The sequence below is a fragment of the Hyaena hyaena genome, unplaced genomic scaffold, assembly GCF_003009895.1.
Source record: "Hyaena hyaena isolate Hyena2069 unplaced genomic scaffold, ASM300989v1 scaffold_476, whole genome shotgun sequence".
NCBI lineage: Eukaryota > Metazoa > Chordata > Mammalia > Carnivora > Hyaenidae > Hyaena > Hyaena hyaena.
The window spans coordinates 697192-713452 of NW_024081111.1; the positions used below are offsets into that span (position 1 = coordinate 697192).

General features: G+C 40.7%; 1 protein-coding gene across 1 annotated transcript; it reads right to left on the minus strand.

Moving 5' to 3' along the window:
• Window positions 1-1379: 1379 nt before the first annotated feature.
• On the minus strand, window positions 1380-15568 carry LSM6 (LSM6 homolog, U6 small nuclear RNA and mRNA degradation associated). The gene is made up of 4 exons (XM_039254314.1): window positions 15412-15568; window positions 6951-7066; window positions 3595-3708; window positions 1380-1663 (listed from the first exon to the last, which is right to left on the minus strand). Exons 2-4 carry the CDS (start codon window positions 7042-7044, stop codon window positions 1629-1631), a joined length of 243 nt encoding a protein of 80 aa, XP_039110245.1. The 5' UTR covers window positions 7045-7066; window positions 15412-15568; the 3' UTR covers window positions 1380-1628.
• Window positions 15569-16261: the final 693 nt, after the last annotated feature.

Consider the following 16261-nt stretch of genomic DNA (forward strand, 5'->3'; position numbering starts at 1 on the left):
AACGAGCGGAATCCCACCGACTGCCCCTGTGGACGTGGAGCATGAGTGAGAATCATTTGTTTCAAACCACCGAGATCTGGGGGTTGTTTATGATTGATACACCACTTGGGGAAAAAAAAAAAGTTGTCCTGGTGATTTGTACTTACTGACTGAACCCTTTCAAGCCCCTGTCAAGAAGTGATAAATTATGGAAGCACAGCATAAAGTGTTTCCTTTTTGGTGTGCACACAGTAAAACCTTGTGAAATGTTTCTGTTCACCTTTCCTGAGTTATTAAAAAATAATGGTTTCCAATTACTCTGATCTTTAAAATAAAGTGCGACAAAATGCCACATATACTTCCCCAGAGCAGGCACCACCCCTTTCCTCCCTCCTCCCCCTCCTGCCCCCACATCCTTCAACCAGGCGATTGTTTGAAATCACACCACCGCTCCTGGAACAGGAATGCTGCTCGGCTTGGGGAGGGAGAGAGGAGGAGGGCCAATGCAACGTTCACACAATTGTCTGGTGTTCATTCAACCTCAGTGCCCAGATATATTTGTTGTTCCTAGAGACCGCATAAACTGCTTGGAGAATAAAGCGGGGTTGTGGAAATCTCATTAATAAACTGTGAAAACCCTCTCAGCAGGACTCACATAATGCAGAGGGGCCGTCTTGTGCCAAGCAACGCGAATGCTTGGTGCTCTGCTCCTGGGCGCCATCGCACTCCCACACAGCTTGGACCTGAGAGAAAGGCTTCCCCCGAGCCCCTCCGGCTGGGGGTGAGGGAGAATTCTCCCCCAATCACAGAGAAGCAAGTGGAACCTGAGTAAGTCTACAAACTGCAGGCTTTGCTTTAATGGAAACCACTGCCGGATGGACAGACATATGGACGTGATGGGCTCCTCCCCTACTATGTGTCATAAAAACTAGAGAAGGATGCTAATGCCAATGCTCCTGACGGAAGGCAAGAAAATCTCACAAGTCTGACCGCACAGGAGGTGCAGGTGACTGCAGACAGACCTGCCTTACGTGGGGTGCTTTTAGCTAACTGGAACGTGGGTAACTTTCAGTTCCCCCCAAGTCCATTCAGATTCCCACTCCTTTTGTGGAAGTGCCAACATCAGATCCCCAGCTCTACTTTCTATCCAGGTGACAGAATCAGAGGCTGAAGTGCTGACCTCACAAACCTTTCTTGGCCTCAGACTGAAACCGGACGCCTTTGGAGCACATTTTCACTCAAGCATGTTGTGTGGCAAATCTAAGACGATGGGATAAAGAAGGACGTCTCTAAAATGTTTTAATTATCATCACACGCATCCTTTCATCAGACAAGTAAGGAAAGCAATCAGAGTGTATGACACTGCTGGGGCCTTGAGTTAAAAATCATGGACAGAGAAATAGTTTTTCTTTTTTTATTCTTTTGCATTCTGCACACTGACGCAAAAGGTAAAAGGAAATGACTGAAACTTAAATAGGAAGGAACGTGCTACAATTACATTATCATGATTCTGTACATTTCTCTTCCTCGCAGGTCAGTGAAAAATCACCAACTATTATGAAATGGGACAAGTGGAAGTCACAAAAGAACCCCCCCAAATCTCATAAAAAATATATCCAAGTATGAAAAGTACTGTACTCTTGGCGTCTTCACATCCTTCTCTTCTGTGTACTTATATACAATACTGAAAAGAAAAAATAAATACATTGAAAAGAACCTGTGCTTAAGTAGCGCAATAGCAAGTTCTAGAAGCAAATAGATGTTGGCCTAACATCTCTGCAAATTTAAAGAGAATTTTCACATCACGCAATACATTCTAGGGCAACTGAAAAGTGAATTTCATGAATCCCACTGTGGGTCTGATGCTGTACAGGCCTGGGTTCTAGAGCTGACTGTACATGTGACTGTGGACTGACCAGAAGGGTAAGATAAAATGGATGGAGAATCCCTGGAATCTAAGAATGTTTTATAATTACAGTTATAATAATTATGCTTGTAGTAAGGCAAATCAGTAAATCCACCAGGCTGGACTTCAGATTAACAATAAAAAACATATTTCCATCCATCTCTCCAATAAAAATTTTACACTTGCTGTTTACTGTTTTAATTACAACGGGATAAACAAGAGCTGAGGAGTTTGGGTTTTTTTTGTCTTTTTGTTATTGCTTCTGTTCTTGTTTTTAAATACTGAAAGTCTTATTCTGAGTTCCCTTTTCAAGTATCAGCCTTTGGTGTTAGCCAGTTCTGCTCACCTAGTCCTCCTGGGAACACCCCAACTGAACTCTTCTGGGTATGTGGTCCGTGAAAACTAGGGGACTCTGGCCAGGCTTTCGCCAGAGGCATTCTTCCCGCCCTTTAACCCCCTGCCTACTCAGATTCTGACGTGGCTCTTCAAAGTGACATTAAAAGGTATTTTGATCAAAGAACATAGCACAAATTAAACCAATAAGTGGGGATCCTGTTTAAGAATCTAATAGTCTTGGAGTTATCTTGGGTGTCTCAAGATAACTACTGCTGATTACATCGTGGAAAAAGTTATATGAAGGGAATCATCAGAATGGCAGCAAAAACATGCCCAGGAAACTGGACAGCTGCTAGACGTGGTGTGCATGTGACAGGGTCTAGCCCGTCACCACTCACAGGTGACTGCTGTTGTCAGCTGTCTGGAGATGAGGAAAGAGCATAACATTTCTAGTAAATGGAGGGAGTAAATATTATAATATAAAGAATAACATAAAAAAAATAGGAAATTTTCCATGTTAGAAGGACTAAAAAGCCAGCAGAAGATGTAAAAAAAGAGAGTATGTAGAAAATTTGGTGCTTTAAGAATAGAAGATAGAATACCTACAATAAAAGTCAGGATATTTAGTTCAGAGCAAAGATCCAACTGTAAAGGGGGGAGGGGAGGTGAAGAAATTACCCAGAGCTAAAGAATGCATGTCAATATAGAATCTGAACTCCATCTGAGGGATGGGACCAAAAAGCAGGGATGGGCCAAAGGGTATTTACCACAGTTTTGATGTCTTTCCCTTCCCCCTGAGAAATTCAAACATGACTTTAATGATAATTCTATAAAACGAGGTTCTGGAAAGTAACTATAATAATCATAGCTATATATTAGCAGAGTAACTTTAGAACCACATTTCCTATTTTGTCATTTTTTTTGCCAAACTAAAGGATGCAAATCTCCACAACAGGCATCTGAATGTTTAACAGAAAGGACACAAGGGACAAGGTGACGGCCAAACGATGCTGACCAAAGACAGGGGGGGAAATGGCGGCCATCTTTGCGGCTCCAACCTCCAATGTGAGAGGCGCGATGGGGGGAATGTGATCAACTGCATTCAAAAGAACCGGGTTCTGGATCAGTATACTAATGCCCCTCGGTTTTTCCGTAGTGAAGACAGAGAAGGTGAGAATGCCTGTTCTAAAACTCCAGGAGGCATCTTAAAAAAACTGGTCACGATGAAGAGCCGAGATGTGAGAAGTTAAAAATAAACAAGGCAAAACTAAAACTAAACTTTTGAATTATGTAGAAAATCTGTTGGGGATCCTGATTATAAACAAAATAGCTTATTTTGGATGTTACACAACCGTACAGTGAGAGAATATTACCATTGTTTCCACGGATAAATGCATCCCCGTACTTATTCTTCAGCTGTCCGTTTACATATTCTTCCGTCTGCTCCAAGGCTATATTCATGTAGCCATCCAGGCAAGCCAGGACCCCTGGAGGCAGATTTAGTCAAAGAGAAGATACTTTAAGCAATAAGAGTTGAAAATTACAGGGTATACCTTAGCGCTGACAATCTCTTTATTTGTTAGTTCTTCCATGCTTAATTTAAAAATTCGCACTGTAAATGAAACTCAGTCGGTTCATTCTGTGCCGGCGTGAAGGCGGGCTAAGAAGCATGCAATGTGAAAGCAGTCATATACCCACTGCTAACAGGAGAAACATCAAACTATCCACTTGCTTTGTGATACGTGTGGTAACAACAGCAAGTTCTAAAGCCTTCCCAAGAATAACAGAACAAACGTATTGCAAATCAAACGCCATTCTTTGAAAGCTAACCTCGGGAGTGGGGTAATTATGCAGGGACAAATGACCACTGGCCAAGACTCCTCGCTTCCAGTGGCGTTTCTTACTCTAGCCGCTAAGTGAAATATGGGTCTGGCAGATTTATTGCATTCTTTCGCAACATCAACTGCAGCAGATGAATGTACTCCAGGGTTAAGAGGAAGTCTCCACAATCTGTTAAAATAATAGAAGAGGAGACAGCAGGTGCTCCTGAAGGCACATCTTAAAGCTGTGACTCACACTGAAGAGCAGCTTGAGAAGACAGGGCAACATATTGCATTATAACACATCCCTTTCTGTTTTGTCACAGTTAGAATATTTTCAAATCCAGACTAATATAGAAAAGTGGCCCGAGACATTCCGAGGAGCTGTTAAGTAAAAACCGTTTGAGTGAATCTTTTTAATTGTGTTAAAATGGTATCAATTGTGCAAAACTTGCCCTGATAATATTTTTTTTCCAAAAGATGAAAATCTAGAAGCCTCTAAGTCTGGGTCTGGGTCTCTAACTTAAAGTGGTATTTTCTAAGAAGAAAAGAAGTGAAAACAAACAGTACAAATTTGATTCAATTAGTCAAGTCGATGGCTTCATTTGGCCTCCACTTCGTTAATATGCTCCTCACTCTGCCTCTGCCCCCATTTTCCTCTCAACAAAAACGTTTCTTTTCCCAATTGTGTGTGTCATGAGAACACAAGACATTAATCTAACGGAATTCTGCTAGAAGCTGTATGCTTTCAAAGAACCAGAGTAGATTATGAACAACTACTAACAATGATTTCTTATCAAAAGAAGTTTAAAATGTAACTTTATAGTTTATTTCCTGCTATATCATTTTACATTAAAACCATAATCCGAAACGGGCAGGAAACTTCTGAAACATGATAGGCAAATCTGTTTGAAACTTAACCAAAAACATTTCGAAATGAAATATTCACTAATAAAACTATCCCTTCTCCTCACAAAGGTTGTTTGAAGAAAAAGATTCCAGGAGGCTGTAATTCCCCCTCCCTTCTCTAAGGGATAAACTACTATGAATAACAGAAGAAACAAAGTTTTCTTCAAACTTCAAGAGAAATTGTTACAGAGAGCTGGGCTTTAATTTAAGCATTATGGTTACTAGCCCTGTGAAAGCCTGTTCAGCTTCACTAGTAAACAAAGAAACAGAAATAAAATGAAACTATTTTGCCAATTAGAATGGAGAAGTTGAAAACAAGGCTGATACAAGGGTTGGTGAGAACAGAGAGAAGAATAAACCCATCTGCCCTGACGGAGGACCACTTGGCAAGCTCATTAACACAGAAATCCTAGCCCAGGGAATTTTCTTCTAAAGAAATACTTGGACAAGTGTTCAAAATACATGTCAAAGAAGTAAGAGTTGTTTACTTAAAATAGCAGAAACTTGGTAAACACCTACATGCCCATTAACAGGAAAGTGGTTAAAAACAAAAACAAAGGAGTACCATACAAGGTACTCCTACATAGCATTAAACATTCTATAGTGTCAGAGAACTGGATGCATTTTTTTTTATGTAAAAAAGAGAAAATCAGGGTGTATGTACAGATGATCCCATTTATATAAAATTATGCTTATATGGTCACAGGTCCCAACTGGTAAGCCTGATTATCTTGATGGAAAATTTGGGGCCACTGCTTTCTTCTATATGCTTTTCTTCATTATTTGCTTTGAACTTTCTTTAAAAAAAGAAAAAAAGAAAGAAAAACACATATTTTACCTTTACAAATTCAAAAAATTTCCCTAATGAGTAAGGAGAAAAAAACTCAAGCTAGGCTGGCTAATCTCCTCAATGATGTGGATCCTGAGAAGATACTGAACATAATGTCCCCACCCTCAACAACTGCTGAATATGTTCAAATCTCTAGAAGTCTGGTATCTCCTTTGAGCTCATCAAAAGCGTATGGGTGTAAAGTACATAGAGACTTTCTATCTCAGTATTCAGTACAAACCCATTAGTTCCACTACAAAAATTGAATTACACTGGAGATACATTACTGATATCAAGAAACTCAAGCAGTACAAACACAGTGGTTTTTTTTTTAACAAGGCTTTTAAGTTAAGCTTGAGTTAGGAGTGCTAGCTCCTCCCTTACTAGATGGGGATAAATAGGTATCTCAAAGGATTTACACTGGAAACTGAAATGATTAGCACACAACGGACACACAGTAAGTTCTCAGTAAAATTAAACTTGCATGTGTGGAAAGAGGAAAAAGCTCAAGATTACTATCATCATTCAGAAAAGAGACAAAGAAAAGCTTTACTCTGCTAATGAATTAGTTATCTGCACCCGTGAAATAGTCCAGGTAATTAAACATACTTAAATTTCAGAAGATTAGGAATTTAGAAATTAGGAATTTTAAAAATGGCATGTGATACCATTCCTCCTACAAAGTTAATTTCAGTAGTGTCACAGCCTCTTAAAATGAACATTCTCTAAAAGAGAAGAAAGGTGTATACCATGCACACTGTAAGAGTGGGAAGTTCATGTTGTAAAATGATACTGTCTAAATAGCTGCCTGTCAATCTTGAATATTTCAGCAAAATGAAAGCTGCTGGGCTAAGGTGTTCTACTGTATCCAGTTAGTTATGTCTGAGGCGACTGAGAACCCTGGCTCTTACCAGGAGCTTAGGCACACACAGCCTCAAAACACAGACAGGAGACAGCGGTCACACAAATCACAATGGAAGTCGCACTCTCTGCTATCTGCACAGTCTCCAAAAGGAACTATCTCCGGGGTAGAAAAAGAAAAGGGTGTAAAAACTACTGAGAACCCATGCATTTTTGGTCTCCCAGGTATGTTTAAGGTATTGATAAAAACTAGTTAAGTTTTATTTACTTATTTAGTTGCACCAGTGAGGATGAAGCATGAAAATATTACCTCGATAATCCACTCCAGAATTCAATTTTACCACAACTGGTCGTCCAATGATTTGCTTTAGGAAGTCACTGGGGGTTTGCTTTCGTAGACTCATTTTAACAATCCGGATCAAAAATCTGAAAAGGCGTAATAAAAGTAAAGACAAAAGTTAATTATTCAACAACAACAAGCCTGAAAATCTTTAACATATTTGTAGGAAGTATCAAAGGACCAGAGATGAAGACGACATCATTCACTACTGTGGCCGCAATGGGGCAGCTAACATGTTTCCAGCACTCACAACCAGATACTAAGTGAATGCATTATCTCACCCAGTTAACCCACAACAACCCCATGACACAGCTTCACCACAGCCCCCTGTGTGAATAGACCCCTGTTCTCAATCGCCTGTCACTACTCATACACAGTCGGTATACGCATTATAGCCACGCCACCTCCATCATTTGCTGAATGCTTATTCTATGCTGAACACTCTGCTAACATCCTTATAAACACTATCACATTAGATCTTTGTATGAACCCTGGAAAGAACTTCTTAATACCTTCATTTTGCTAATGAAAAAATAAAAGCTCAAAAACTGAAATAGTATGCCCCCCAAATGTGATGGAACCAACATTCAAGCTCAAATCAATCATATTTTAAAATCTATGTTATACAATGTAGACATATTTACAAACGACTGATACCAAAATAGTGTTTCTGAAAATAATTATAATCATAATTGAGAACTAGTATTTGAATGTACTGTATGTCAGCACTTATCCAAGCACTTTTTATGTATGAATCCATTTAAACCTCACTACCTTATGAGGGAGGTGTTGTTTTTAATCTTCATTTTACAGATGAAGAAAAAGATACAGAGGTGCTGCTCTGGTCACATGGCTAATAAGCAGACAACCAGCCCATGCTCTTAATCATAACCTTATATAGCCTTCTGAAAGTTGCTAATGCAGACAGAGATTTTGATTTACTCTATTATAATTATAATAAAGATATATACTCTATATAATTCTTTTTTTTTTTTTTGTAACTTTTATTTTAATCCCTGGTGCTCATCACAAGTGTACTCCTTAATCCCCATCATCTATTTCACCTATCCCTCTGCCCACCTCCCCTCTGGTAACCATCAGTTTGTTCTATAGAGTCTGTTTCTTGGTTTGTCTCTCTCTTCTTTACCCTTTGCTTGTTTGTTTTGTTACTTAAATTCCATATATGAGTGAAATCATATGGTGTTTGTCTTTCTCCCGACTGGCTTATTTCACTTCTGCATTACCAATACTCTCTAGCTCCATCCATGTCATTGCAAATGGCAAGATTTCATTCTTTTTATAGCTGAATGATATTCCACTGTATATATATACCACCTCTTCTTTATCCATTCATCAGCTGATGGACACCTGGGCTGCTTCCAGAACTTGGCTACTGTAAATAATGCTGCTATAAATAAATACTGGGGTGCATATATCCATTTGAATTCATGTATTCATATTCTTTGGTAAATACTTTCATAGGGTAGTTCTATTTTTAACTTTTTGAGGAACCTCCACACTGTTCTCCAGAATGGCTGTACCAGTTTGCATTCCCTCCAAAAGTGCAATAGGGTTCCTTTTTCTCCACATCCTTGCCAACACCTGTTGTTTCTTGCATTGTTGATTTTAGTCTTTCTGATAGGTGTGATGTGATTTCTCATTGTGGTTTTGATTTGCATTTCCTTGGTGATCAGTGATGAGCATCTTTTCATGTGCCTGTTGGCCATCTGTATATCTTCTTGGGAAAATGCCTGTTCATGTCATCTGCCCATTTTTTAATTGGGTTGTTTTTTGGGTGTTGAGTTTCAGAAGTTTTTTTAAAATATTTTTGATACTAAACCCTTTATCAGATATGTCTCTTGCAAGTATCTTCTCCCATTCCATAGTTTGCCTTTTATAGTAAGAAGGCGGCTTAAAATTCAAGAAAAGGGCTCTGAAAAACAGACAGAGCATTATATACCCAAATCAAACAAAGTTGCCAAAGACTCCTTTCAAAACTCATCTTGTTATATAACAGTTATCTGGCTCAAGATATTCTGGTAAACAAACATAACAAAACTGTAGTTACTTAGGCAAAAACTGACAGCAAAAGGACTCCGAAAATTAATTTTTCTGTTTCAGGCAAATGCAGCTATCATGTAGTAGCCATAGAGTATTGACACTTAAAAATCAATAGGATACACTATTTTAAGGACTCTCCTCAAGAATTCAAATTGTTTTCAATCAAAATTTTCATAACACATTCTTCCAGAAATAGCCCAGCTTATTTCACTCTAAGTCTATTCACTCAGTGATCTGAATTCACGGCTAGGAACACCATTTGGAGATTTCCTCAGTGAGCTTGTGCTGGCTCAGCAGTTTGGGTAAGGTAGAATGCTAGGTTGTGGGCTTTTCGTGTCTTCAACAAATACACGTATGTCTGCACATATTTTCAAAGAAATTCACAAACATGTCATACACACAGGTTCTGACCTTAAAGAACTTAGAATCTAGAAGAATTTAAACTCTTGTTCAAAGAGTGTGAGTAAACAAATGTGATTATAATTTCAGTAAAATAATTTTCTTTAACCGCAAAAAGTCAACATCCTGAGTTAAATAAGAGAAAATGCAAATTTCACAAAGTATTCTTGAATTTGGAGCTGCTATTTGGACCATTCCCTATTCCATCTCCCCAAGACTTGAAAGATTTTTAAAATGTGATCAGCTAATTATTTTACTCAGCAAGTTTTAATTTAACTTTTCCACTGGATTCCCAGTTTATTTTTGTAGCTACAGTCTCAAGAGATAACTGGAAGTACAACCACTATTCAGTCAAGACTCAGACCACACAACAATTTTATTTATGCTGTTTTGAACACAAGAAAAAATATTACAAAGTAAATCCTGTAACAGATTCAGTACTCTTGAGGAGTTTAGTAAAAACAAACAAATCTTCCCATTTGTCTACCAACTGCCTTATTTATGTACTGAATGGGCTGTTAGGTTGAACAGACCTAGAGAGACTATTAACCCCAAAGGCCTGATAGAGACTCAACTCCTGAGTCAGGCTCATTTCCTATTAGATGGGAAATCCCCTTAGGGCACTTCCTAGGTACAAGACATAAGATGAAATTAGCTGTTTATCTTGTGTTTAAAAAAAAACACTGTGATGCATTGTCATGTGAAAATCTAGTAGACAGAAATATTATCAACCACCTTGTCCAAAATGAAGTTAATGACAGGAAAAAAGACCACAAACCTAGACAACTGCTGGTATTAATTATTTTAAAAATGTTACCTTCTTTCTTCACCTTTTTAAAAAGCATAGATAATATTCTTCTAAGCTCATCAAAGATCACACCTCTGCCATTAAGCCACATCTTTACCCTAATTAACATCAATCTCTTCCTGAAGGCATTCAACACTTCTAAGTCAGGCACAGAGGCAGGCTGGGGGTGTGACTCTGATGAGACACACGGAGCCTTGGGCCCTCAGAGTTAACGCTCCACAGCTGGCACAAGAACAGGCCAATGGAGAACTTTTCAAAAAGTTGTAGGTAATTGGATAGAATTATGCAGGGAGCAGCAAAGAGAAGCTTGCTTAGCACAGGCTTGGAGGGTCAAAGGCTTCCTCGGGGAGACACCTGAGCTGAGTGGGAAGGAAAAGGAGTCCACTGGCTGAAAGAACAGAAATCTTGGCAAAGGCAGAGGTATGTTTGGGTTTGAGAAGAAAATGTTACACAGGCAAGGAGGACAAAGTGTAGCTGCGGGAGAAGGGCCACATTCCCGGCGAGCAGGGCAAGTCAGGCTAACAGAGCTTGGGCTTGAGCCGGCCAGGTCACTTCCCCAGACATCAATCGATCGGCCCACTTGGGGATTCTGAGTCAGTGGTCCAGCGAAAATCCCACAACGGGCCTGCACACGCCCAGCAGATTCTCCTGAACTGGTTAGTGTGGGGAATGCTGTGTCAGTGGCAGGGAACACGGGAGGGCTCTAAGCAGAGACCTGCATGAGGTCCGCCTTCCCCCTTCCTTCCATTGCAGCATGGAGGTGATCAGCTCACTTCGCCTCGCAGGGTGAGTTTCCCATTGGGTTGTACTTGATATCACCTGTCACTAGTCTCTTTCATATTCTCTACTTTTTTTTATATGAGTCCTTTCTCCCTCAAAAGACTGTGAGCCCCATGAAAGGAAAGTCCAATACCAAGCTTCTCATTTATTCTCCAGGACATCTTCCTTCTGCAGAATCTCTTGGAAAAAAAAAAATTTTGAGTTATTTGAAAAGAGGGTGGTTGCTTCAAACACATTTTACCCATCACTTTAAGAGGCCACGTCTTTTACATTCATCTTCATTAGGCTTCCTGGGTACTCCCTGTTACTTAATGACTGGCCTATAAATCCATTTTGTACAAGTAAATTGGTCTCAACATCACAATTTTTCCCATCACTTGGCTCATGTAATTTTAACTGTTCATCTTTTAAATTGGTTAAGGCAAAAGGAACAGTTCTGACCATTTCTGAAGTAAGAGAAAAGCCTCTTGAACCATAAACACATAAGAGGAAAAAGGCCTCCTTTCTGCAGGGTCACCTTGATAAAACTTCCCCCCTCAAAATTAAAGCCATAATCACCTCTATGGCTCTCTCCCTCCCCTGACTCCTACTCAGGCTTGTTTTAAATGACCTATTTTCAGAAATGGCTATGAAGTCAAAGGCTGTATATTTTCTGCTATAAGCTACTGAGATGAGAGGTCCAGTATAAGAACAACTGCAAACAGCCCTGCAGAATTTTTTTTTTTTTTTAGTAAAAGAATGGGTGGGGGGGAACCACATTTTATTCATCCAACTTATGTATGTTAGATTCACAAGCAATTCCCATAGTAACCCTGCAAGCTGGTAAGCAGAAGTAAGCCTTTCTGTCCCAAAGCCTAAGCCCTTTCAAAGCTGCCTTTTGAAAATGTCTAGAGAATCTACTGCTAAACCTGGGGAATGGCCACAGACATGCGTGGAGACGTCCGTGGAGATCTGGGTGGAGAGCAGAAGCACCGGAGGGAAAATGCCTAAAGTGACAAATAGCCTGTGAAGAAAGAACAATGGTCAAAGGTTCAGAAGTAGATCTGATGTGATTTTGAGTTATGCTTTTGAGCAGAAGACATGCAAATCCTGGTTTCTTGGCAATGTTTACCAGTAAACTTTCACCTACTCGTAGAATACTGACAGCTTAGGGTGGGGGAAAAAATGTGAAAAGTAAAAATACCATGATGAAACACAACATTACAACCCAAGTAAACACAGCTCTAGGCTGAGAGGGCCTCAGACACTGAAAGCAGCTCCCTTAACATCTCCCTTCTGAGACAGGGGCAGACCTGGCCCCCTTCTGAAGGCTTCACACCAATCCCTCCTCCCCACGCAGCAGGGGGCTGCTTTCCTCACCCCTCTCAGGTGAGCCAGGAACCCCAGCACTCAGAGTACCACTTTCCACTTCTTGGGCTGTTCTGTAGTTTTCCTGTTGACCAATTTCCCACGGAAGGTTCTAAGCTTCTCCGAGGCAAGGGAAATGGTATCCCTGTTTCTTAAGCTCACTAGCCAAGCCTGTGGGGGTGCATTTAACGTCAGAGTGAAGGAAAATCTCTGTCCATTTCTCCCCTACCCACAAACTACAGTATAGTAACTAGCACGGTATCATCTGTGCACTTAAATAGCTATGGCACAGTAATAACTCTGTTACTGACCATCAAATAAAAGAAAGATGAAGAAAACTGAAATGCTTCTGTGTTGTATAAGAATCAGCTGTATCGAATAAACAGAGATGCTTGTTAAAATGCAGATTCCTGAAGCCTACTGCTAATCAGACTCCCTGGCAAAGGGGGCACCGTCACATTTTCATAAAATTCCCCAAGTGACTGCTATAAGCAAGTGGGGACATTGGGACATGTCTGGAGACATTCTGGAGAAGGGTGGTGTTACTGATACCTAGTAGATGGAGACCAGGGGCGTTGCCTCACAGTCTACAAACCATAAGACAGCCCTCCACGACAAAGGATTATTTGACCCAAAATGTCAACTGAGATTGAAAAACTCTGTTATAAACCCTAAATCAAGAAACCATTGTTCTCTGGTCTTAAAGCAACAAGGAGTTTTTAAAAACCTTCAAGGTATAATAAATGAGAACAGCTCAATTCTAACCAGATTAAATAGAGTACAAATTATAACTTATTAGATACGTTATCCTGACATAAAGAGAATCTGAAAACAACCCTCAAAAAACCTTGGGGGCACCTGAGTGGCTCAGTCAGTTGAATATCCGACTTCAGCTCAGGTCATGATCTCACAGTTTGTGAGTTTGAGCACCACAACGGGCTTGCCGCTGGCAGTGCAGAGCCTGCTTCGGATTCTCTGTCTCTCTCTCTCTCTCAAAAATGAATAAACATTTAAAAAAAACTAAAAAAGAAAATCTTGAAGGGGTTGCCATTATCAATAATGGATTTCTAGGGGCGCCTGGGTGGCTCAGTCAGTTAAGCATCCGACTTCGGCTCAAGTCACAATCTCATGGTTCAGGGGTTCGAGCCTTGCGTCAGGCTCTGTGCTGACGGCTCAGAGCCTGGAGCCTGCTTCCAATTCTGTGTCTCCCTCTCTCTGCCCCTCCCCTGCTCATGTTCTATCTCTGTCTCAAAAAGAAATAAACATTAAAAAAAAATTTTTTTTAAATAATGGATTTCTAGTTCTGGTCCTGAAAAAGGTCAATTTCCCATTTTCAGTGTTACAGTTCCCTCAGATAATTAAAGTCTTTGTTCTTTAGTACAAGTCTAAAAGGATAGAATAATCCAAGTGACATAAACCTTTGTTTTAAAAATTCTCATACCAAGTATGCCACAGTTTGGTGAGAGACCACCTAATGCAGTATAAGGAGTACTCACTTGGGAGACCGGAAACCTGAGTTCTAATCCCAGCTCTGCTACTTAATTTAGCTGTATGCCTTGGATAACTACTCATTTCACCTCTCAAGGCCCCAGGTTCCTCATCTGCAAAATAAGGGAGTTATGCTAGATGATCACTTAAGAGATCACCTTGCTCTAACACTCAGTCATCCTATGCTAACTTATGCTCCAAAAATACATTTACACACACACACCAAAATAATCCTGTAGACTCCTGCAGAAAACTCAAGCCAATGGAATTGTGAAACATCAACATAAAAAAGAGAGAGGCTGATGTATTAGAAATGTATTATGAGCTATCACACTTCTGGTGAAAACAGGCACTATCATACATGAATGACATAAACTACTAAAACTTTTCTGGAAAACAATTTGGCAATGGGTATGAAGCTCTAAAATGACCTTAGCAGGACACAGCATCTATTGTAATAATTTCACTTCTCAGAATCTAGTCCATGTAAATAATCTGAAATAGAGTTTTTTACAAAAAAAAAAAAAAAAAAAAAACAACTTTACCAAAGCATTCCCTGGGATGCTGAAATGAAGCAAATATTCACAAACACCCTAAATGCCTCACAGTCGGGCAATGGTTGAATTTAGGGGACCTACCCAATGGTAGAATAGGTAGCCAATCAAAAGAAAATTAGAAGTATTTAGGAAGAATTTTAAATGAAAGTGGACAACTGAATATAGTGTTAACTGATTAAACAGGTAGTCTGAGCTCGAATAGAAGGTAGCACATACAAGAGTAAAATACACAAAGAAATGGCAGGCGGAAAGGTTTCAGTGAATATTACTTCCTTTACTAAAATCTTCTGTGTTTTCAATTTTTCAATAATCCTGTATTACTAAACCGGGGGGGCGGGGGGCACACTAAGTCACTACCACCAACCTTACCTGTATCAGCCTAATTCTAGACACTCTAAAAACACCTGCTAAGAGCGAGCGCGCACACACCTATACACAAAAGTCCTAGTGATTGGACTTAAGATCATAAAACCGTAGGCATCCGAAATCTGCGAACTCGGTAAGGCGGCCTGGTCCAGCTCTTAACTCGGGGGTGGAGGGGGGGGGCCGGAACCACCCGGACGCGGTCAGCGTAGCCCCGGGAACCAGGCGAAGCCTACCCGTGTATTCGGGGCCCGCTTTCTCTCCCAATCCGCAGGCTAACGTCGGGGTTCCCTCGGGTACTTTTACACCAGGATTGGTCTCGGAAACCAACTCGGTGGGGCCAGGCAGCTGCCTTTCATCCCCGCGTGGTCTAGACGCCCCCCTTCCGGGTGCCGCGGTGGCGCGTGGGGGTGCGGAGGTCTCAGGGCCTGCGACCACGGATCTCCCGCTCTCCCGGTCTTTCCAGGAGCCGAGGAGGCGGTGAGCGCGGCATTTTGCTGGCACCCGCCATCCCCGGGCTCCGGAATCCACGCTCCGTCCTGGCCAGATCCGGGTTGCTACCCCCACCCCCCTCCCGGCGCGAGCGAACACTGGGGCCTCGAACCGCCCGCATGGCCGCCTGGCTCACCTGATGGCCGGGATCCAAAGCTCCGCTTCAGCAGCTCCACCAGCCCGCCTCCGCGAACAACTGGGGTGAAACCGAAAGCGAAACGGCGGAGGCAGGCGGCACTTTTCTGGGGAAGAAATTGCTGCCTTTCTTTGCTACGGCAGCCTACGAGGGCCGAAAAGGCCGGACTTCGCCGGAACGCGCAAATCCAAGAAGCTTGTTTTGCCTAAAAGCAAGGTTGGTGCTTTGGAGGTCAAAGTAGAGAGCGCTGGTGCTCTGTCTTCTAACAGAAAGCAAACACCCTTAGAAAGGAAAACTGGAAGTGATCTTTTAGCCAGAATTTCCTTTAGGCAGAAATGCAAGAAATAAAGTCATACTAGACTGAATTTTACTGCTACACCTACATACCCAGAAAGGTCCTTAATTAAATTAATGAGTAAATAAATAAAACAGGCAGCCTCAAATCTTTAAATCCACTTTTGGGTAAGTGTGTGAAGAGGAAGTAATTATTAGCAAAAGATTGTTTCCATGGCAATGCTAATTGCCACAAAAAGAATTAAAATCACTAAAGTAACTGTATTATAATGGCATAAATTGCTTTACATTACAATCTAGTTCTAATTGAAAATGGTATGCAGACACTATTTAAGTGCTACTATGGGAACTTGGTTTGGAATTTTGCATGAATTCTCAATATTCTTGCTATTAATGGAAAGGGCAGAAAAAAAAGAAAACTGTTATACCAAGACCTGATTCCTTTTCTCCTTACACACATGTCCTCATCAACTGCAAACTTATACTTTAATTCTATTTATGATTTGTAACACTATAAACAAAAAATAGTCTCTTTAAAAAGACTCTTCATTAACCC